Raw genomic sequence first — 24,599 nt, 5'->3', positions numbered from 1 at the left:
CACATTCCACTAGCACTTTCTACTTTCCAATATTACTTTAAGGTTCATTCATGTTGCTACTAAGCTAAATGAAACTAGCACATTTAATTATTTTCCTCATGTTGCACATGTGCGACCGTATGCCATCATTAATAGCAGGCAATGGTCCCACCACCCAAAAGTGTTGTCACATATTATTGAAAGTTATCAGGGGTTTTGCATTTTAATTGAGCATGTGTTTTATTGAAACCCACTAGAGAAAAAGCAATTTGCTAGAGGTTGCCTCTAAATATCACACTTGCATTGTTACTTTGAACAAATGACTCCACTAATAAAATCTCCACGAACAAACAACTTTTTAGGAATGCACTTGTTAGTAGAGCAATGATTTACTAACTCTATTTCATGAACCAATGCCAGGCTGGCTGCCCAGGAATAACCTGGAAAGATTATTTCAAAATATAATTTCTGGGCTGCCTCCCTGGAAATTCAGATTTAAAAGGTCTGGGAATGAAGCCCCCAGAACCTGGACTTTTGAAAGCAATTGTGATAATTTTGATGCATGGCCAGATTTAGGAAGCACTGTGAAAGTCAAGGTCCTCCTGCTTTTGTTTTGTTTGTGTCAACTCTCTCCATGAATTAAGTTTAAAATTCTTCACTTGGCATTCCCCAGTCCTCCATGATCTAGCCCTAACCCACATTTCCAGTCTCATTCTTCATTATTCCTTTTCACCACTCCCACCCCCAGTCAAATTGAATTGACCATGTTTTCAATTTTGCTTTCAGGCCTGGACACTTTGCTAATGTTATTGCTTTTGACTGCTGAGTCCTTCCTAACTTTTCTGCACACCCAAACCTGCTCCATTTCTCATGATGTGCACTTTAGTGTGCACGACTTGGAGGGCATTTTTTAAAAGATTTTATTTGTTATTCTATTATAGTTGTCCCAATTTTTCCCCTTTGTGCTCCTCTGCACATCTCCTCCCCCGACCCCGCACAGTCAATTCCCACACTGTTGTCCATGTCTGTGGGTCATTCATGCATGCTCTTTGGAGGGCATCTTAAAAAAAGCAGATTCTGGCGCTCACTTCTGGGGATTCTGATTCAGCAAGTCAGGCATTTTTAGGCACTTCAAAGGATCTGATTCTTACTCTGTTTTCAGAAACACTGCATCTAGCTCAAATGTCATTGGTTTATAAAACTGCTTCTCGAAGTGTTCATGTTTCCCCACTCCAATTCCACAGCATTTGGTCTTAGCTCTGGAATTGAACACTTCACCCTCTACATTTTATTTGGATTATCCCTATACATCGTCATTTCCTTCACTCTACATTCACGGAGTACATAATATAAAAAGTACCCCAGCTTCTTGGCAGAAGGGTCTCTGTCCATTTCTTTCTGTAAACACCTCAGGCATGAGTGCGGGATGTGTCAGTGGGCATGGCAAAGTTTAAATGCCTCTTCAATAGATGAGGCTATATTTTTTCCTAAAAGATGTGGATGTGAGGCAAATCCTTTCCGTCTCCATGCCCAAAATCTGAGATTTATGCACAAGAGTGGTATCTGTGAAGCCTTCTTTGGTTGGGCAATCTCAGAGCGAGTGCAGTGATGACTGGATTCCAGAGAGTCCTGTGGCTTAGGTAGGATGGCAAAGCACCTGGCATTTCTAAATACAGTCATACTGACATAAGGGAGGGATGAGCACTCTGAGGGGGGTGGGAGAGCAAGGGAAGTGCAGGAGACATTGGGTGATGGGGATTTTCAGGGTCTTCCCTTGGGACAGGCTTCCCTTTGCCTGACCTGGTACAGCGAGTGCAGTCATTCTGGAATTGTCTGTGACTGAAATGTTGTGGCTCTTTAGTTATTTTTAATTTTACTCATATCTATATAATATATAATTATATAAAATATAGTTAATAACCCATATTATTTGCCTAGTATCTATCCTTCCATGTTTCTAATCTCGTAATTATATAAAACATACATATATACACATATACATGCATATATATTTTGTATTATAGATTATTTTACAGAAATTATATCATGTTACACTTTTCTGCATGTTACAAGAAAGTTCTTGTCATTTACTAGCTGTGGACATTAGAGCTTCAGTTTTGTCTCTAGAAAATGAGGTTGATAATAATATCTAACTTATAGGGTTGTTGTGAGAATTCAATGAGTTAAAATACATACAACACTTAAAACAGTGCTATATATGAGTTTTGCTGTATATATTGTTACTATTATACTCATTCAACAAAACCTACAAGTCAGCTGACGTTGCTTAATTTCCATGCACCTGCAGCTGCACAGAATTTTGTTATACAGATGAAGATTTATTCAAACATACGACTTTTAATGGGCATTCACTTTGCTTCCATTTTTAAAAAAATTTTATTGATTTTTTCATTACCATTTAAACTCCTTGTACCCTTTTTGTCACTAAAAAGCAATACTGCAGTAAGCACCTTTGTATCTATACCTTTATATGCCCTTGTTTTTTCTTACTTTGGAACAGATTCCCAGGAAGGGAGTAGCTGGGTTGAAGAGTGTATACATATTATTTTAATTTCATTATTTGTTGCCACATTGCTTTCTAAAAATCATGTAGCAAATGCACAATTCCTTCAGCAATGTATGCATGTATACCTCTTCCTGCAAGCCAATCAACAGTTGATCTGTTCTTTTTAAATTTTAACAATCCTATTGGGTCAAAGTGTCACCTCATTGTTATTTTAACTCTAGTTTCTCTGGCTACTCAGGAGACTGAATATCCTCTGAAAAATTTGTTGGTCTTTTGGATTTGCTTTTCTGTAAAGTGGTTTTTTATATCTTTTGCCTATTGTTTTAATAGGATGTTTTTCCTTGTCAATTTGTAAGAGATCCTGGTATATTAATTATATCTATAAGCCCCTCATTTGTTATCTGTGTGCAGATATGTTTTCAATTTCTTGTTTTATTGATTTTAATTATTGTACATTGTGCCAAAATTTTGAAAAATTGTATATAGTTAAATTTCTTTTATAACCTCTGGGTTTTGAGGATTGGTCAAGAGGGTCTCCCCACTCTTATGTCATGGATGTATCTTCTTAGATTTTTTGACAAGACTTTTACTGTTATTATATTTAAATATACATTATCTAGAAACTATATTGATTCTTGGTGTAAAATAAAGATCCAATGTTATATTCTTTGAAATTAATAGCCAGTTGCATCCATATTGTTTATAAACAATCTTTTTCCCACTGAAATGAAGTAGCAACTTTGCCATATATTAAATAAGTATATGGGATTAAACTCTGCATTCTGTTTTATTCTTCTGATCTGATTGCCTGTTATTTTTATGATACTATCATAGTATAACTTAATTATGGCAACCTTAAGGTATATTCTGATGTTTGGTTAAGATATTTCTCATTATTCTTATTTTTCATGGCTAGTCTCAGGTTTTTATTCTTCCATATAACTATTAATATAATGTATATAAACAAATCCCCACTTTTCACCTCAAAAAATCATGTTGAGAATTTAAATCAGAGTTTTAAAAGTAATGTTAATTTTGGTAAAATTTGTATTTTATAATATAAAGCCCTATGATTCTGTCATTTATTCATTTTTTTTCAGATTTTGCTTTCGCTCTTTAGTAAGCTATTGCAATTTTCTTCATACTGATCTAATGCTTTTCCAGTTAAATTTAGTCCTGTGTATTATATAGTTTTTTTATTATTCTGAATATAATATTTCCCATTTTTATTTCTTGGTGTTGATTGCTCAAATAGAGAAATGCTATTTCTTTTGTGTAGTAATGTTGTATTCTTTACCGTACCACATTCTCTAAATAAGTCTCACCAATTTTACTAGTGTTTTGTTTGGCAAGCTGTACAAATATACCATTAGCAGACAAAGAAATAGATTTTTTTTTGATGTTTATACTAGATCTTTCTTTCTTTTTTCTTTGGTCTTTTTTATAAGCTAGAATCTCCAAGACAATGTTGAATAATAATAAGGATAAAAAACATTCCTGTCTACTTTTGAATTTGATTTGAACAAGTCAGTATTTTGGCCTTTAAGATAATATTTGGCATCTGCCTTTGGTAAAAAGTCTGTATTATTTTAAGAAATTTTCTTATAATCATATTTAATTTAGAAATGTATTGGGAATAAAGCTGAATTTTATCAGTCAACTTTAAAGCATTTCTTGATATCATTATTCATATGTTTCTCCTCTTTAATTTATTGACGTAATGAATTATGTTGATAGATTTGCTGATATTGAACTTCCTTTGCATTTCCAAATGTAATCCTATATGTCAGTTAGTAATTTATGTGAAACAAATCAGCCAGTATCTCAGTGTAGCAAATGCTTCAAAACAACAATGATTTGTTATTGCTCATATTAGCTGGGGTCTGGCCTATCTGGCCTGGGTTGGGCTGAGTGACACTGCTTGTCACTATAGGTCTGTTGTCTGTTGGGGCTGCTTTGCTTCAGGTTGTGATGGCTAGAGTGGCTCTACACCAGAAAGCTCTTTGGGGTCCATAGACTAGTCAAACTTGTCTCAAGGTGACTGCCCAAACCACAAAACAGAAGGTAGAAATGCATAAGGAAGGCCTCAGCTGGGAATTGGCACATTTCCCTGTCATTTATTCATCCAAAGAAGACATTTGGCTGATTCCAAAGTTAAGGGACAGGGAAATGTATACCATACAAGTATTTATGGCAGGAGCTCCAGAATCACATGGAAAAAAAAAATCCTAGATAACAAGGATGGGGAAAGAATTGTGGTCAATACTATAATCCACCATGCATTTATGTAGCCATAATTTTACTTTATTGAAAGGCAGCTGGATTGTATTTGGAGGAATGTTTTATTCAAAATTTCAGCATCTGTATTTTTAAATAGAACATTTATAGATTTTTCTTTTGTAACCTCCGTTGTACGTTTGGATATTGAATTTGGGTTGGCTTCATAAAAAGCAATTAAGAGGTTCCCAGTGGCCTGCTTTGCAGACACCCCTACCAGCTTTTGCCGTTAAAGAAATCAATGGCCAGCAAAGCCATCACAGACCCCCCTGAGATTTCACTGCATTTTTGCCCCACGGGTATTTTCATTCACTGACACCAGCCATCTGAGTCCCTCCCAGCTCCCTTCCCCTTGCTACCGCCTGAGTCCCAGACCCAAACCCACACCCACAGCAGCAACCAGCCCAGGCCTCTTCAGCTTCATAAGTGCAACACTCAAACCTGCACCGCACAGCGGGACCGCACCACTATGTGCACTCTCAGGGCTAGGCCCTCCAGCTGTGTACTTGCACGCTGCCAGCCCAGCACCCATTACCGGACTCCAATGCCATGAGCACACATGTGGCAAAATCTTAACAGTTACCAAAGTGCATGCTGATAATCAAGACTCCCACATTTGCTTGTGAGCCTGGATCCTGCCTTGCCTCTTGTCATTGGTCTGAACCAGTGGGCTTAGCAGAAGCTAGCCCCTCCAGCTGTGCACCTGCATGCCCCGAGCCTGACTCTCAACAATGGCCTCTTCTGCTCTGTGCATGCCCATGGGGAGATCATGCAGCAGCAGAAAGGCAGAACATTCCATCCAACAACAGAAGAATGCCTTCTTTCAAGTATGCAAGGAAAATTCCTCAGGATAGTTGATAAGTTGTATCACAAAACAAATCTCAGCAAATTTTAAGACTGAAATTATACCAAATATCTTTTCTGACCATAATTGTATGAAACTGGAAATCAATGACAGCCAGATAACTGAAAAATTCATAAATGTGTGGAAATTACACAACACATACCTGAACAACCAATAGGACCAAAGATGAAATAGAAATAATCTTCAAACAAACAATAATGGAAAACAGCATAACAGAACTTATGGGATACAGTAAAAACAGTGCTAATAAGAACGTGTACAGCAAAAAATGTTTACATTTAAAAAACAATGTGAAATAAACCACCTAAACTTACACCTCGTGGAACTAGAAAAACAAAAACAAAGTAAGCCCAAACTGAGCAGAAGGAAGGATAACAAAGATCAAAGCAGAAAAAATGTAATGAAAAATAGAAAAACAAATAGAAAAAAGCCAATGATAACTAAGAGTTTGGTTTTCTGAAAAGGTGAACAAAACTGACAAACGTTTAGCTAGGCTTACTAAGAAATAAAGAGAGAGAACTAAAACAATAAACATATAAATGAAAGAGGAAACTTTACAACTGATGCCACAGAAATATAAAGGATCATCAGAGACTACTATGAGCAATTATATGACAATAACTTGCATAACCTAGAAGGAATAGATAAATTCCTAGAAAAATACCAAGTCTGAATCATGAAGAAATAGAAAATCTGAACAGACCAGTAACAAGTAGGGAGACTGAATCAATTATCAAAAACTTCCCAGCTGAGGAAAGCTCTCAAATGCTGGATCTTGTCAAACTTTTCCAAAAAACAGAGGAGAAGGGAATACTCCCAAACTCATTTTATGAGGCCAGTATTACCCTAATATCCAGACCTGGATAAGGATACCACAAGAAACAATAACTACTCCTAATGAATACAGATACAAAAGCTCTCAACAAAACACTAGCAAACTGAAATCAACAGTGCAGTAAAGGAATCATATACAATGATTGAGTGGGATTTTCCCCGTGGATGGTTCAACATACAAATCTATAACTGTGATTCACCACATCAATAGAATGAAAGACAAAAATCATATGATCATCTCAATATTTATGGAAAAAGCAGTTGACAAAATTTAATATCCTTTCATGATAAAAGAAAATCTCCCAGCAAATTGTGTATAGAATAAATATACCTCAACATAATAATATATGACAAACCTTCAACTAACATCATACTCAAAGGTGAAAGGTTGAAAGCTTTTCCTCTAAGATCAAGAGCAAGACAAGTGTGTCTACTCTCGCCCCCTCTATTCAACATAGTACTGGAAGTTCTAGTGAGAACAATTAGGCAAGAAAAACAAATAAAAGGCATCCATATAAGAAATGAAGAAGTAATATCATCTCTGTTTGCTGGTGACATGATCTTCTATGTAGAAAATTCTAAACATCATCAAAAAACTGGTAAAACTGATAAGTGAGTTCAGTAAATTTTCATGATGTAAAATCAATATATAATAATCAGGTGCATTTCTATACATAAACAATGAACTATGTGTAAAAGAAATAAATAAAACAATCCCATTGACAATAGCATAAAATAAAATAAAATAAAATATAAAGAATAAAATACTTTGGAATAAATTTAACCAGGCAAGTGAAAGATCTATGCACCAAAAACGATAAGAAACACTGATGAAAAAGACTGAAGAAGACAGCACTAAATAGAAAGACATCCTATATTCATGGATCATGTTGAGGTATGCTCCCTCTATTCCCGTTTTGATGAGTGTTTTTATCATAAATCAGTGCTGGATTTTTACCAAATGCTTTTACAGCATCTATTGATATGATCATGTAATTTTTGTCCTTCATTTTCTTTGTTTTGTATATTACATATATTGATTTGTGAATATTGCATCATCCTTACATCCCTAGGATGAATGCCACTCGATCTTGGTGTATGATCTTTTTAATGTATTTCTGGATCTGGACTGCCAGTATTTTGTTAAGGATTTTAACATATATGTTCATCAGAGATATTGGCCTGTAGTTTCCTTTCCTTGTTGTGTCTTTGCCTGGTTTTGGAATTAGGATGATATTGGCCTCATAAAAAGAGTTTGGGAGTCTTTCCTCTTCTTTAATTTTTTGGAATTAAATAGCTTCCAAAAAATTAAATTCACCTGTGAAGATATACATTTTTCCAAAGAAGATATATAAATGTATCCAACAAGGACATGAAAAGGTGTTCAACATCCCTAAATCATCAGGAAAATGCAAATCAAACCCACAATATGATATCACTTTACACCTATTACAGTGGGTATAATAAAAAGGGCAAGAAACAAAAAGTGCTGGTGAGGATGCGGAGAAAAGAGAACCCTGGTGTATAGCTGTGGGAATGTACATTGATGCAACCACTATAAAAACAATATTGAGGGTCTTCAAAAAATTAAAAATAGAACTACCATATGATCCATCCAACAATACCACTTCTGGCTGTATATCCAAAGAATATGAAATCAGTATCTTGAAGCAATGTCTCCACTTACATTATTCACAATAGAGAAGACATGGAAACAACATAAATGTTCCATTGATAGATGAATGGATAAGAAGATGTGAAATATACATATATGTATGTATATTATATATGTGTGTATATATATACATATGGTCTGGGATAGTTTAAATGACATTGAAATTACTTGTTGTTTTTTTTAAGTTGAATTAAAACAGATGAACCAATCTGTTATGATTACTTTTTGAGCAGTAGCTATTTAATTCACTTTTTCAATCTCTTTTTTGATAATTATCTTATTCAACACTTCTTGTTGGGTTAGTTTTGGTTTTTAAAAAGAAAATTTTTTTCTCTATGTTTTCAAATTTTCTGCTCTAGAGTTTAATGTAATATCACTTTATAATTATTTAAATCTTTGTGTATACTTTCTCCCTTCCCATTTTGTCAACATTTATTCTTCCTTTTCCCTTAATCAGTCATGCAAGAGGGTTATCTGTTTTATTTGTCTTCTCAAAGAACAATTTTTCATTATTTCATTAATTCCAGCTTCTTTGTTGTTAAACCCTTTTCCAAGCGGTCTTCGCAAATATCTTAAGATGAATACTAAGTTCCTTTACCTTTTCTTTTTTGTATGTTAATACTGAAGACATTTCAGAATGTAACTTTTTTCTGAGTACAGCATTCATTGTGCCAGGTAGGTTTTATTTTTTTAATATATTTTATTGATTAGGCTATTACAGTTGAACCTTTTTAAAAATATTTTTATTTATTTAATTTTAGAGAGGGGAAGAGAGGGAAGAAGAGAGGGAGAGAAACATCAATGTGTGGTTGCCTCTCACATACCCCCTGTTGGGGATCTGGCCTATAACCCAGGCATGTGCTCTACACTGAGAATCGAACCAGTGACCCTTTAGTTTGCAGGCCGGTGCTCAATCCTCTGAGCCGCACCAGCTAGGGCATCATTGTGCTAGGTAGGTTTTAGAATAAAGTCTTCTTTTTTATTGCTTTGTAGATAGTTTGTGATTTTACTTTTGACCCAGTGGTGTTCCAGGAGTGTATTTCTTAACTTTCAAACTGATATTTTTTCATCTTTTAAATTATTTATTTAAATTCTATAGCTGTTATGCTCAGAAGAGTTCTGTTATAGTACCTTTTAGGAAAATTACTGCCTTTTTTTTTTCTGTCTTTTCCCTCTTCTTTTTCTAGAGGACTTATCATTCTCCAGGATCTACATGTCTCTTACATTTTCCTTCATGATTTCCCTCTCCTGGTGGGTTTGACTTGGTGCTTTGTGAATCTTCTTCCACTTGATCTTCCAGGTCACTATTTTGAGTCTTAGCAATGATCATCCTCTCCTTCAATTCATCTACTGAACTGTTTCTTTGGGGAATCACATTTTGTATGAAAATCTCTTTTTATGCTACACGTGCATCTTTGTATATTTTTCTGTTCTGTTGTTATCACTGTTGTTGTTCAAGTAATCACTTGTCTCTTGTCTGATCAATTCATTTTTTAGGCGTTCGTTGCCTAGTTAAACTTCCTCTGGTTGCTGACCACTGGACCCACACAGACGGTTATATACTGTTTTGTTGGCAGCCTATCAGAATCAGCTCACTGTTAAAGAGATCTCTGAGAGCTCCCTCAAGTGCTAGTGGGCCCTCAAATGGTGGGAAATGAAGTACCTGAAGGTCGCTGCCCTCTTCCCAGGTCTCCTTGCCTCTTTCCTCCTTCATTGACCTGATCTGCTGCTTTAGTTCATTCTTTCTTGGCCCCTTGGAGATCTAGGAGTCTGGAAAAATAGTCTCATACTGTATCCCCAACCTCTTGGTCACCTTGTGCTGCACTTTACTGGTGCTGGATCCAGGCTTTGTTCAGCACTCAGAAAATGAGTACTAGAGCAAAGAAAAGAAAGCTTGGGAACACTTCTTTCTGCTGCAACTCCCACAATGTTGAGGATGTCACTCACATGCGTTTCTTCTCAATAGACATTAGTAGCTATTTATCTGAGGATGGACTAGCAGCCTGGAATTAGGAATGGGAAATGACTCGTGCTTAGCTTATCATCATTCCAGAATATTCTGTGGTTTTTGAAGGAAAAAAAGGCCTTTATGTGACTGGACCTTAGTTACATGACTTCCCAGGGAGTCAATTTATAATAACACTTGGCTGGCAGTGAGGTAAGGGTGGGCTGGAATCTATATCAATCTGGGTATAGTCATGAAAATATTGACATAAAAAGGGGTTTTGTATATAAACTAGGCTCATACAACTTGGGAGGATCTAGGAGAGTGAAAGTCCAGAAGGTTCATACAAGAGGATCAGAGAAATGTCTCTAATGACTTCAACTGGAAGCACTGGGAGTGAGGAAGCCAGAACTCACAGGGATTCTGAGAAGTCATCAGATCTAGCTGCAAAAGGTGACCAGGGTGCGGGAGCTCATAGAGATATCTGTGAGGCCACATGGACTGTCACAGACTGCTGAGAATACTGACTTTTGCTTTCCTCCCACCTTCCAAGACTTCAGTGAGTTTCTCTCAGTTGCAAACTCTAACCTGAAGCCACATAGGGAAGTGTCTTCTGGGTAACTTAGTTCCTGGCCTTGGTCAGAAGTGGCAATGGCAGCTGAGCTGACAACAGACATTCTATCACTGTACCCCAGCAGGAAGACCCAAGCGTAGCGATGCAGGATTATGGGTATGGCTAAAATGGCCCCTGGAGAGGACCTATAGGTGCTGGGTCCCAATGGCGTAGATCCCTTGACTAGCATGGTTTAATGTTGGTCTCAGAGGTGTCTTCTTGACTAACACCAAAGCCAGACCATCGCCTACTCACTGGTCATGCATTTTTCTAGAAGCATCAAGTCCATGCCAACCAGTGCCAAGACTGTAATGTAAGCCTTCTTGACTGTGCCAGTATCTGGCAGGACAAAGTGCATAGGATTTTGCCACAGAAAGTCCTGGGTTCACATCTTGCTTGTGCTAATCACTAGCCCTGGGAACCTGAACAGATAAATTGCTCATTCTCAGCCCTTTTCACTATTTATAGATAAAGGGTGACAACATCTAATTTTTTTTCAAAATTACAGTTTACATTCAATATTATTTCGTATTGGTTTCAGGTGTACAGCATAGTGGTCGGACAATCATATGCTTTACAGTGTTCCAGTACCCATCTGGCACCATGCATGTTTATTGCAATATTATTGACTATATTCCCTAAGCTGTACTATACAATTCTGTGACTATTCTGTAACTACCAATCTGTACTTCTTAATCCCTTTACCTCTTTCACCCCATCCTCCAACACCTCTCCTCTCTGGCAACCACCAGTCTGCTCTCTGTGTCCATAAATAAATATGGGTGAGGGGAGTAAGAGGGAACAGTCCTGTTGGACCCTCGCAGTGGGAGAGGGGATGAGAACATGAAAAGGGAAAAAGGAGGTGGCACTGGCAGAAGTGGAATGGAGGAGAATAAAAAATTACAGAAGAAGGAAAGTGAATAGGAAGTATTCCTTAGAGAAGGTCACAATTAGCCACAGTCTGGCAGTTCCAGTGACACCAGCAATGTGATAGGTACAGTCACTCGGACCATGTGTCAGGAGCCTATTCATTCTGCACCAGGTAAATCACACCCATTGGGCCACAAACAATTTCAAGTCAAGAAAAGTACAGGTACGAGAGTCTCATTCTTAGAAACTCAGCTTGATATTTCTCAACCATCTTCAAGTGACTTATTTTTTTCCCTAAAATGTAACAGTCATATCAGTATCAGCTGGGTATCAGGGCTCTTTGGCAAGTGTAAATCCGGGCCTTAAAGTAGGTTCCAAGCAATTTCCCATAGACAGGGAAGTTGGAGGCAAAAGGCACTTGTGACACAGTGAGGCTCACTTAAACAGCTAGAGGAAGCGCTGGACTCTCAGAATCTCTTTACTAATAGCCTGGGCCGTAAGACAGAATTGGAGAGAAAAAGAGAGAGGAGTCTCAGGCTGGCATCTCTGAAAGCAGAGGGAGTTTGTGGTGAAGGCTGTTCTTTAGGAGTCAATGACTATGAAAGGAAGGGAGAGGAGGCAGGATCGGGCAGACGGAGAAGTTCAGCTGCGCAGCGGGACCAACAAAGCCTTTGCCAATCAGATGGGGAGCTCTGGAGAGAGCAGTGTCTATCAGAGAGCCTGTGCTCATCCAAAGTGGCCAGGTCTTGCTTACTCACCGGATACGGGCTGCTTTAAGAAGGTGACCTCAGGCGAGGTCAGGATTCTACACTTGATACAGACCCTGAAGGAGCTGACAGCTGGAGGCTGCCCACTGACCCTGCTCCCCACATTTGGCAGCAAGCCCTTCTTGGAAGGGGAATCGGAACAGCACCCATCCACGTCTGATACGTGGAGGGTCATGTGTTGGCAGGAAATGAATGAAAGCCCAATTATCCCTGAGATCTCTGCTCTTGCTCTAATGCTTGGTTTTACCTTTGGAGAAATTTTATAGGCACTAATTATTTCATAATATTTACAAAATATGCAGTGTCACATAGTACGAAAGCAGGGACCTTGGGAACAGAGAGTCTACTTCAGTCTCAATCTAGGGTGTTCCTTTTTACTGTAATCTTGGGTAGGTTGTTTGACCTCTCAAGTTTCTTCATCTGGAAAATGGAGAAAATAATAGTCACTAACTCAGAGGGCTGCTTTAAATGTACAATGGCATAATCTGGAGAAATATTTAGTACAGAGCAAGAAACCCAGTAATTTTTTAAAAGAAATCCAGTAAATTAAATAAATGGTGTTACAATGATGAGGCTCTTTATTGTGCCTTTCATGTGCTGGTCACTGTGTAAACCATGGGGTGGGCGTGCGGGGATTAGTCTTAGAAGAGTTTAACCCAGTACTTGTCATATAGGAGCTTACAGTCTCATTGAGGAGTCAAGATATGGGCAAATGAAAGTATGCTAGCAACTTACTACTCCATCCAAGAATCTTTCAAGAAATAAAATTTTTCTACCTGAAGTGTTTTCTGTTAGCATTGTCAGTATAACCACTAGGATGGAGGCAAGAGCAGGATTTGAAAATCTTCTGGAAATTCACCGAGGCCATGGTCTTTAGTATGTGTGTGTGTGTGTGTTATTTACTGGGAGAGACAGTGACTCAGTCCTCTTATTCTGATATGGAGAATTGGGACCGTGCTGTGAGGAAATGGCCACCTTTATTATGCATTCTTCTTGACACAGGAGCTTCTGAATGATGTGGACTGATACGGATTCTGGATGGAGCTCCGATGCTGCCCAATGGTGTTCTTTGTTTGGAGCTAGAGTAGGTCCTTGAACAAGCTCTATTTCATTGTTTCCTTCTTCACTGGAGAAGAAAGTGGCAAAATATTTAAAGATGTTCACTCCTTGCAGGCATCCCAACATTGCGTTACAGTGGTCCAAAGGTTCAGTTTCACAGGAGGCAGAAAATAACATATATGTTTGGTGTAGATTGGAAAGGTATGTTTTTTTTTTTTGTTTAAGATTTATTTTTATTAGATTTTGTTGTTTATGCCATTACAGTTGTCCCCACTTTTTCCCACTTTGCCCACCTACACCCAGCACCCCCCCCAGGCAGTCCCCTTACCATTGTTCGCACCCCTGGGTCACGCATATACATTCTTTGGCTAATCCCTTCAGCTTCTTTCAGCCAGTCTCCTCCTCCCCTCTGACAGCTGTCAGTCTGTTCCATGTGTCCATGCCTCTGTTTCTACTTTGTTCATCAGTTTATTTTGTTCATTCGATTCCACATGTAAGTGAGATCATATGGTGTTTGTCTTTCACTGACTGGCTTATTTCACTGAGCTTAATAGTCTCCAGGTCCATCCAAGATTGGAAAGGTCTTAGTGTGAAGCTGTTTTTGGAAAAATCATCAACATCCCTCTTATAACTTTTTCCCATTCTAAAGTCTCATTCTAGTCTATAGAAGACCAAGAAACAGAGACAGCTTGGTCCAAAACTGATTCTAGGATTCTCATTTCAGTCATCAATTGCTGTGTATATCAAATCAGCCCCAGCCATGGCTGGTGTGGCTCAGTGGATTAAGCGCTGGACTGCGAAGCAAAGGGTCACTGGTTTGATTCCCAGTCAGGGCATATGCCTGGGTTGCAGGCCAGGTCCCCAGTAGTGGGCACGTGAGAAGCAACCACGCATCAATGTTTCTCTCTCTTTCTCCCTCCCTTCCCCTCTCTCTAAAAATAAATAAACAAAATCTTAAAAAAAAACAACAAAAACAAATCACCCCCAAACTGAGTGGCTCAAAAATAAAAAAAACACAAGAAAACCCTCCAAAAAACCCCAAACCATTTTGCTTACAATTCTGTGGGTTGGGAATTTGGACAGGGCATAGCAAGAGTGGTTCTCCTCTGCTCAATGAAGACTAGAGCCTCAAAGCTTGAATGGCTGGGAGCTGACTGCAATGGCCTTTCTGGGGTCATATGTCTAGAGCCTTGGTTCCTATTATCAGCTGGGTTCTTCGGTTCTCCTGCACATGGCCATTCCAGTCAGCTTGGGCTTCCACGTAATACAGGTCTTAGAGAGTCTGCCTTCTTATATAGGAGCTGACTTCCCTCAGAGAGAACGTGGAACTGCCAGCTCTCTTAAAGGTTAGTCTTGGAACTGGCATAGCATCACTTTGTACACATTCTATTTGTAAAACCAAGTCACAAGGCCAGCCTGGATTCATGGGGACATGACCTCTAGAGAGTGGAGTGGCATATGTATACAGGCTCAAGAGAAATTGATGGTTACTATTCCATTTACTCTTCCTATTCCTCCATAGCTTAGTAACTCTAAAATGTAGCAGCTAAAATCATCCATTTAATTTTGCTCATCATTTTATGGGTTGGGAATTTGAGAAGAGGTCCATTGAATTCCCCATCGAGGGGTTTTCTCACAAGGTTGCGGTCAGGTATCAACTGGGACTGCAGTCATTTGGTAGTTTGACCGTGCTGGACATCCAGCGTGGGTCTCTTTCTTGGCCAGCAGTCAACACTGGCTGTCATCCAGGAGCTCAGCTAGTGCTGTCAGCTAGAGAGCCGAGATGTAAACTCTCCAGCACAGCGGTCTGAGGGTACACACACTGCATGCTTGGCGCCTGTCTTTCCCCCAGACAAACATGCCAAGAGGGCCAGGTAGAAGCTACATGGCCTTTTCAAACCTAGCTTAAAACTCATAGAGCATCACTTCTGCCATACTGTATAACAGTTACAAGCCCACTCAGAGTCAAGGGGAGAGGTCATAGTGGCCACCTTTCAATGGCTGTGCTTTAAAACTGCCACAGTCACTATCTTTGGAGATTATCTTACCCAAGCCTTATCTCACAGAATCCACCAGCTCACCTGAGATTCCGGTAGAAAGTAATCTTAAATTGTGATGTAGATCAACCCTGTAGGGTATGAATCAGAAATGAATCCTTGCAGAGCTCTAGTATTTGGATCTCAGAGTTCACACTGCTGAGATGTGAGCTTAAAATTAAAGTGACTTCCAACTTCCAGATCTTGGTCCAGTGGGCCTTTCTTGATCTCAGGTACTCTGCTTGGGAGTGTAGTTTATGCCAGGCTGCTTCCTTTTGGACCAACTGCCTGCTGTGGTTCCCCCCACCCCAAATGAAAAACACATTTGGTCAAGTGAGAAGCAGTCTTGTCACTAAAACATCTGATTTGGTCATGCCTGATGACAATGGCCCTACACTCAGCTAATCCAAACCTGCCAGGAAAAAGCCTAAATTGTATCTGTCCTCTGTGTCCCCACTCACCTTAACCCTAACCTGCAGTGAAGACATTGAAACCTCGTGGCATCTTGCCCAGAAACACTGCTCAGGGCTGGTAGAGGACAAGCAAACATGGAATCCAGAGTCTCGTGTCCACTGGCATTTTGTATGAAATAGACACAAGGCTAAGAGGACGAGACTCTTGGGACCTTTTCCACTTTCATACCAAAGATTCAAGCCTCTGCCCATTAGTCCAGAAACCACCCACCCTGCCCGCCACTGGTGTTTTCAGAGGTATGGCCATGTGGCATTTTATTATAGAATATTGATTTAATTCCAGGACTAGGTTACTCATCTGTATAAGAGTTGTGCCCCAAGTTTTATCAGATGTTCTCTCCCATAGCAGGGGCTACGGGGCTGCCATAGTGACAAGGCAGAGGAAAGTTCAGTGATCAGGTGGTGCAAATGGCTAGACTGAAAAGTGAAGGCCCTTTCACCCCAGTGGGATGGGGCAGAAGGATCTGGGTGGGGAAAAGAAGTGCTACCTACAGACTAAGCCAGTGCTTTATTGATGCCTTAAGAGTGAGTCCATTTGGTGTTGGGGAAAGACCACTCTCTTAATGCCCTCACGTAGATGTCAGACCTTCCAGCTGACCATCCCAAATTAGCAAGTAGCTTGGGGGCTGGAGACTGGAGCATGCCCTTTCCTGAGCCAGTACCAACACTCTTTTCATACAATAGTAAACATCCCACAGGACTTTGAAGAGGGGAAACCCCCTTGCCTTTCAGAAACGAGGATGCCTGTGGCCTCCTTAGCAGGGCCTTCATTTAGATGAGATTGCTTGTCCTGGCACTTAAATATTCATACTCCTTGCTCTGTGCCACGAATGCCCTTAAGACATCATTGATTTGCCCCAGTATGGACACACATCACTATATTTTTCTTGCATGAACTGTTCATTTTCTTTGTCTTCTTATTACTTCTTTTGTAGGTAGTGAAGTGATCTGTACTTGACTTGTCCTTTGTTTGTATTCATGGACAGAGTCCATGAATACTCCCAAGTAGATATCTTTTCAACTCACCTCAATCATATTAACTAACCTAGCTTTAGTCATATGTCAACTATTAGTTTCTTTCAAAGAACATGGTGCTACCTTGCTTCCAACAGGAAGTTACACTTACTGGAGGTGCCATTAGTGATATTGTATGGGGTGGGGGCCAGTTCTGATCTGTGCAGAGAACTTTCTTAGAAAATTCAATGTGGCAGGAAAGATGAGACAGGATGGATGTAAGTATGATGCTTAAGATTTCCCAAGACAAAGACTGACTTTTTCCTAAAAGTTCTTGTTGCTTACTAGGGGAAAGGGGGAAAAGCAAATGTTATATATATATATACAAGAAAGGATAGAGGGAGGAAGAGAGGGAGGGAAGGAGGGAGAGAGGGAGAGACAGAGGGAGAGCTTTTGAATGTGCTGAGTTAAGGGATCTCGAAAAGATGTAAGAGTTTAGGATTGGCAGATAGGTCCAGTGAAACTTTGCCTCCCACCTCCCTTTAAGAGGCTGATAGGAGTGTTGAGAGACCATGTGGTTTAACAGAAGGGTACTATCTAAAAAGAGACCCACCTGATTTCTATCCTGGCTCTCCTAGTTTTTTATCCAGGCTCCACTACTTACCAACAAGTTGATTAACCTCTCAGAACCCCAATTTCCTCATTGGTAAAATGGAACTAACAAACTCTCAACACTTCCTAGGCCTGTTGTGAAGATGAAATAAGATAATGATGTAAAGTATTTAGCATGCTGCTTGGCACAGGGCAGGCACTAAATCCATGGTGACTGACTATTATTGGGTATAAACTGTTTAAGGACTCTAGCTTCTTCCCCTCTACCTTTTCTCTAAAACCATCTGACTCTCCATTCCCTTTGAACTTCGGTCATTTGAAGAGAAATTCCTTTTTCTCCCCCCGGAGTACTGATATTAATTAACGGTCTAACCTTGGGTTGGATAATCACATTGTGTCATCAACCTCCTGATTATTAGATATTATTTACAAGAAAAACAGGCCTGGAGTTCCTCCCAGTCCTAGGATAGAGGCTGCAAATTTCATTTACAGGGTTGCCGACCTTTAGACCCAGGCTGGCTGCAAGGGGCAGCCCACTCTCCTGGTCTTGATAGCCACAGCAGGCTCTTATAATTGGGTTACCGCCTGGGATTCAGTAGGACTAATCCATCTATATAATTTCTTCGCCTTGTTTAATGCCATTAACGAAACTAAATTAAGGAGCGGCTGGGGTTGGGTGGGACGAGGGGAAACATACTTTCTGCATGGGAGTGGGAGCCGCCTCTCCTCTGCCAGTCTGGAGCCTATGGCCTGATTAATGAATGGCTCTGAGTCTTGCCAGCGGCCGTCCCAGTCCCTCATTATAGCATCGGGCTTCTGGGTATAAGTGAGCCCGGTAAAGGCCATCGGGAAAAAGGTTTCCCAGGACGCCTCAGGTCTACCCTGTCCTCTTTGTTTGGCTCTTTCTTCTTCTCAGTCCCCCCGCCTCTTGTACAATTTCTGAGCAGTTTTCCTTCTAGTTCAAATATTCCAGGACCTTACATGTGTGTTGTGATTAGTGTGTCCCAAGCGATATGTACTTATTCCAGCACTCGCCCCAATCCCACCTCACTCCGTTTGCCTGGGGTTGGCCATTCTGGGGGTGGGCACTCTTTACTCCCAGTTTGCCAACCAGAGCGTCCAGCCGTAGGAGGAGGGGCCTGCTTGTGGGGGTTGGGGTGGGAGGTGGCAGCCGCTGCTGTCAGTTTATCGGTGCCCTAGTGACATCCAGATCCCAGCGCGCCCTTCTCACAGAGATCCCAGCTATCTCAACTTGGGCAGCTGGCCGTTGGAGGAGAGAAGTCGCCGACTCCTGGAGTGAGATTCCACCGCTCGCTGCAGGCTGTGGCCAACAGCGGAGTTTCCAAAGTGTAGGTGACGACCAGAGCGGCCCGGACAGCGCTGCGGGGACCGCAGGCACTAGGAGCAGAAGGGTAACAGGGGCAAAGGGAGTGGGGTTCGGATCTCGGCCGCCGACTGTGCGAGTGTGCTCCGGCAGCGCCCGTCGTCCCTGCGTGCCCCAGAGGGGCCGGGGTACGTCCAGTCGACACGCTTGCCCGCTCTCCGCTGGGCTCGCTGGGGTTTTGACAACCGGCGGCTGACGTCGGCGCGCCCCTGCCGAGCTCTCCCTTTACTACAGCGGGCGGGCGGCTGTGTGCCGCCCCGCCCTCGCCGGCCCCCGCTCCCGCGTGCCCACACCTTGTCGTGGATGTAGAAGGTGTCGCCGTGTAGAGTCACGGCTCCGGGACCCGAGAGTTCTTTGGAAAGAGAGCGCGAACGAGGGAGCGGGCGAGCTCCGAGGGGGTGTTGGTGTAGTGAGAGAGCAGGTAAGGGCCAGCGGTTCCCGCTCCTCTGCCGCGAGCAACTCGGGCCCCCCTTTTAGCAAAATAGGAACCTGTGAATTGACTGAACAGAAAGGAAGGTGCGACCCTCCCCTCTGGATTCTCCGCGGGCAAGGAGCTGCGCGGTTATGCGGTGTAACAGGCTAACACGTTGCTCATCACATGTTCAAACATTTCCTTTTCGGAGAGGCTCGTTATTTTTAAATGAATATTTTCGTCTTTGTTTTGATTTTTTAAAAACCGTCCCTGGGATTTTATTTTGATTGAGTTGGCGGCTCGCTGCGGCTTGGGAAAGGGGGGTACAACAGCCCGCTGGCGCGCGGGGCAGCCCACCCAGGCAACTCCCCGGGCGGCCCGCGCGGCCCGGGAGGCGGCGGCGGAACAGAGGAGTGCCGGCCGCCCCTCTAGGCGGCCCCGGGGTTGGGAGTGCGGCTGTGCGCGGGCAGGCTGGCAGGCGGGCGGTTTGGAGCGACTGGCGAGGGGCGCGGAGGGAGCGCCGCTTTGTCTCTCCACTTCTTGAGCCAGGCGAGCGGCTCCTCCCGCGGCCGGCCGCTGGGGCTCTCGGCGGCGGCGGCGACGGCGGCAGCAGCAGCGGCTCCTCCTTCACCTCTCTCCTTTCCTCCCCACTCTCTCACAGGCAGCGGCGGCGGCGGCAACGGTGGGGGGAAAGCGGATCCCGCCCCGAGCCACACCGAAGGGAGCTCGCGGTCGCGACTTGCCGCCCTAAACACTCTCCCAAGTCCGGCCCGCTCGGCGAGGACTTCCGTCTCCTGGGCGAAATTTGTCAAGCAAGCTGGGATCTATGAGTGGAAAGGTGACCAAGCCCAAAGAGGAGAAAGATGCTTCTAAGGGTAAGCCTGCCCGCCGAGTACACCGGCTTCCCTTCCCTTGGTTTTCCTCGCCCCCGTCGCGTGCGCTCCGCCCTTCCGCGGCTCCCGGCCTCCCTCCCGGAGCGTAAGCTGCCCATGACCTCTGCGACCCCGGACGAGAAAGGGGGGACCAGGGGCGCTGTGGGGGGTTCTGTGTTTGCACCACTTTCCCTCCTTTCTCGTGGATCTGTCGCCCCGCGAATGCCTCCAGCCTCTTCCACTCCTCCTCTGGACGCACGGAGGCGGCGCTGCGGACAGCCTAAGCTGCTGCAGCCCGGAGCGCCGTGTACAGCGCTGCCTGCTACCCGCCGGCAGACTGTCCGTGCGAGTGCATGTGTGTGCGAGTGTGCGAGTGTGCATATGTGTGCTGCGCGGGTGCAACATGGTGACATACTCAGGAATCTGCCCCACTGTAAGAGCCCAAGCTTCGATCCACCTACAACCCCCTCTCCCCGCCCCCAATGCAAACAAAGAGCCTGGCCAAGACGCAAAACCCCTCCCCCCACGCTTCTTTCCCCCACACGCCCCCTACTCCCTAACTCTGTAGCCCCTTCCCCAGAAGACAGGAGCTTGCAACCTTCCACATGCCACGAGCAAAAGTGAGCATTCCTGGTGCCCCGGCGCCGCCCGTGCTGCGCCTAGGCAGCGCAGCCTCGCCAAGCCCCAGGAGAACAAAGGCTGTTGTCCCCTTGCCACTAGTGCCCAGCGGGAGTGGGCCTCCGAGGAAAGGAGAGTCCCCTCTCTGCGCTCTTTGGGGTTCAGCCACCTGGCCCGGGGCGCCTGGCCGCGGGTTCCCGAGAGTGTGCGTCTCGGCCTGGGGCCTCCCAACGGAGGACTGGGGAGGCGCAGCGGAGCAGGGCTCAAGCTAGGGAGAACTCAGGAGAAGGAAGAGGCATCCCCTCTGGCCCCCGCTGGCCCGTCCTAGCCGTTGCCTTGCTGAGGACCCGGCTTAGCCCTGGCAGTAAACTGGAGACAGCATCCTTGGAAATCCGGGTACAGAAAGAGGCACAGAGAGGGGGTGTGGTAGAGCAGTGGGGGAAAAGGCAGATGCCTTAGGTGCAAGTGTCCAGAATGGCCACAGAGCAGGCGCTGGAATGGACTGGATCCGCCCGAACCGCAGCGACCCACGCGAGTCCACGCTACAAAAGTGGAACTGCAGGGGGGGGGGCTGTGCGCAGCTTTCGTTCATGGGGCTCCGATTCCTCTCAGCCCTGGGCCCCCCTTCCCTCCCACTCCTTTCCCTGTTCCTTTTTCTCTTCTCCTCCTTCTCGCCTCTACCCATCTTTCAGAGCTTTCTTTCCCCGGGAGATTCTAGGGCAGCGCCAGACCTCCCCCGCGGAAAGTTGTCAAAGTATGCAGCTCAGGGCCTCTATCCTTGCTTCTAAATGGAACCGCTTCTCTTCCAACCAGGCAAAGCATTGACGAAAGGCTCAGGAAGTTTGTGGGGGGTTTAGATCTGTGGCCCTAAGGGTCAATGTTGCTACCAGTCTGACTCAAGGCTGGAGTTCAACACCTCAGACCTCTCATTACCAGATGGCTATTTGAAGCTCACAGGTTAATTGAAACAGTCACTTGCAAAGTAGAACTGCTACACATTTCCAGAGTTTTTCTAATTGTAATGCGTCTTAATCGGGCATTCATAATTAGAGAACGTGACTTCAGGGTCTTTAAAATGTTCCCCCCACCCCCCACTGAGGGCCAGGAGAGGTAGATGAAATTGAAGATTGTACCACCAAATTGATCTAGGCAAGTGATTCCCCTTCTGAATCTGATTGTATTTCAAATTTGTTTTTGGAACTTTGGTTCCAGATTTCCAATCTCCATCAGGTGGTTACCTAAACTTTATTTCAGGCTACCTTTAGGAGAACCCTGAAATCAAATTCATTCACAGAAAGTGAATTGCTGTTTTAGAAATATGATTTGCAATTGTCCAGAAGTGATTAAATGTGGAAACATTACAGCAAGTTTCTGTAGCTCAATAATGAAAATTTTACTAGGTGTATGTCATAACATTTTCTTATGTTGACTCACCACATCTGAAACTGAATACCTCTCTGTAGGAATTGTGTAATTAGCATTTGGAATTATGGTTACAATTAGAATAAATTAAAGTAATTTTATAAGACAACTTTTAAGAAGGAATTGACTTTCCTGAGGAGATGGAATCTTATGGCTGCTAAGAGCAGAGTCCCATCTCTGCTTATCTGTTAGGTTGTTGAACGTAGAGCATTTTCAAAATAGTGAATGCCTAATAGTTGTTAGTATTTTCCCTTTCAGGTATGTTAAAAGTCTCCTGTGACTAAATTTTAAACACTGCTTTTTATGTTAGAGATGACAGATACCAGGTTTATTGATATTTTTAATCAGTAAAGTACATTGACCATATTTATGAAGAAGTTTGGTTATTTATAAATTTCCTATATATAGGTCATTAATTTTTTTTAAGCTAGGAGACTCGTGAGCATACTCTGTGCAACATAGTAAGTATAGGATTGAACATTTAATAGAGAATTTGAATATCCACATGTTTGATTTTGAACAATGGTGTCAGAAATGATTGAATCAAGTCAAATAATTTAGTAACGGTTTGAATGAATTTCATAATCTGTTTTCAAGAGTCTACTGCTCGTTTAAATTCAGCCTCCCACCCCATCATTTGGGGTTCATGCCAACAGCCTATCATAACTACATAAGTCATTATCATAGAGTACAGCATTCTAGAGTTTTTAAAACACAGGCCGTAGGTAATCAGTAAATTATCTTGTGCTGCTTAATGAAATATGGCTTTTAGAGCATATAAATTGCCAATTGTCTCTTTAAATGATGTTTTCAACTCCTGGAGGTTAAGGCTAGTGATGGACAACGATCTTTTGGATAACCTTTTCAATTATGTAGCCAGCCGAAATAGACTCTCTCCTCTGTGGCAGGGGGGATGGCATCTTGATTCTCTTTGAAACTGTTACTCTAGCCTCTTGTACAACAAATCATCTCTTGTGTATTTACTCGGGCTTTGCATACACTTTGAAACTGGCAGATGTATATATAGTTCGGGGCACTCAGGTCCTGAACAGGAGGACCTATTTCCATTTCAGGGAAAAACAAAGCATAACATTTGTTTGCTCAAGCAGGTACTCACTTAGCTTTGACTCACTATTCTCTACCTTGTCATATAAGATCTTTTCAGCAGTTCTATGTTGGGAAAGCATTCAGTTAAGGCTGTTTCTGGTTTACTGTAACTGTGTTCCTCTGGCATTTGGAAAATGTGTAGCCTGATACAGATAAAACGAAATCATTTCTGGATTGAGTAAAATTGCTGAACAATTGTCGATTTCAAAACTATCATTTGGTTTGTATGTAGCTACCTGTTTGGAGTTGGGTGTATTTTTCCTATAACCTTTTCCTTTGTGCTTAGCCAGAAAGCTATCACACCTATGCAAGTTTCAAAGCCACAGTGGGGCTGCTGGAACGAGCGTCATGCTGGGCTTATGCTGGCTGGCTGCTGGGCAGCGCAGGACAATTCCAGACGTAGTCCAAGAAGCCAGCCACTTGCACAGCTGTTGCCACACGCATTTATGAGCGCAGCTCATTTTCTGCTCACTTCCTGGCTTTTTCTAATGGCCTCTCTAATCATACCTAAGAAGGACAGGGCATTGTGGTCATGCAGCCAGCATGTCACTTCTTGAACATTGAATGCCATTCCAAAGGATCATGTTGGTGTTGGTGGGTTACTGTCATAGCATCCAGCAAGTGTCATTCTCAGGCTTGGGCCAGGCAATGAAGGTGTTCAGAGGTATTTTAACCACAAGAAATCATGACGTTGGCGACCTCATATTAAAAACTAGCAATCATAATCTACTTATTACTCATGCAGGGACTTGTTCTTTCACCTTGTGAATAAATCATCATGGACCAGTGTTCTTATGGAATATTGTAAGCCCTGTATTTTCTTCTGGGCTGAAGATGGTGATTGCAGCCTTGGTGAGGGGTGTGACCAGGAAGCTCTCGAATCAGAAATGTTAGTGTGTTCTCGGGGATTGGCACAGGAGATGAATGCACAGTGCCCCCAAATACTCTTCATTACTATTTTTAGCAGGGTGTAGCTTCTTTATTGACAGAGGCTGAAGGTAGAATGGAGAGCAAGTTGGAACATGGGTTAGGGGTACTGTATCCTCTTCGTTACTCAGTACTTCTTCCTCTAAGTCTCTTTCTAGTAGACTTCAAATCATCAAAAGGGGTTAGAATGTGTCCTCGAGCTGGAGATATAGGTGAGGTTGGGGTGGGAATGAACGTTGGGCTGGGGCCTGGGTGAGAAGCAGAAAGTAAGCTGTGGGGTGAAGGAACGGGTTGAAGCTTATGCCTAGGGCAGGGAAGTGTAGGATGGCCTTGAGAACAGTATCAGAACTATGGAGAAAATTGGAATCAGG

The 24,599-nt window shown here is 42.7% G+C and overlaps 1 protein-coding gene across 2 annotated transcripts in view; it reads left to right on the top strand.

Annotated features, from left to right (window-relative positions):
- Positions 1-24,599, top strand: part of FGF13 (fibroblast growth factor 13) — a 497,959-nt gene that overhangs the window by 1,490 nt on the left and 471,870 nt on the right. The window contains exons 1-2 of one of the 2 annotated variants that reach the window (XM_054579560.1): positions 18,722-18,835; positions 19,944-20,157. In XM_054579560.1, coding sequence (XP_054435535.1) covers positions 20,109-20,157 — 49 coding nt within the window. In that variant the 5' untranslated portion in view covers positions 18,722-18,835; positions 19,944-20,108. Of the gene's footprint in view, positions 1-18,721; positions 18,836-19,943; positions 20,158-24,599 lie in introns of those variants that run through there. The other variant, XM_054579559.1, reaches the window with a different exon arrangement.

The sequence above is a fragment of the Pteronotus mesoamericanus genome, unplaced genomic scaffold (genome assembly GCF_021234165.1).
Source record: "Pteronotus mesoamericanus isolate MK-2021 breed Mesoamerican mustached bat unplaced genomic scaffold, CSHL_Meso_final contig_55, whole genome shotgun sequence".
NCBI classification, from domain to species: domain Eukaryota; kingdom Metazoa; phylum Chordata; class Mammalia; order Chiroptera; family Mormoopidae; genus Pteronotus; species Pteronotus mesoamericanus.
Note: the sequence above shows the minus strand (reverse complement) of the source record. Positions and strands in the feature narration are given on the sequence as shown.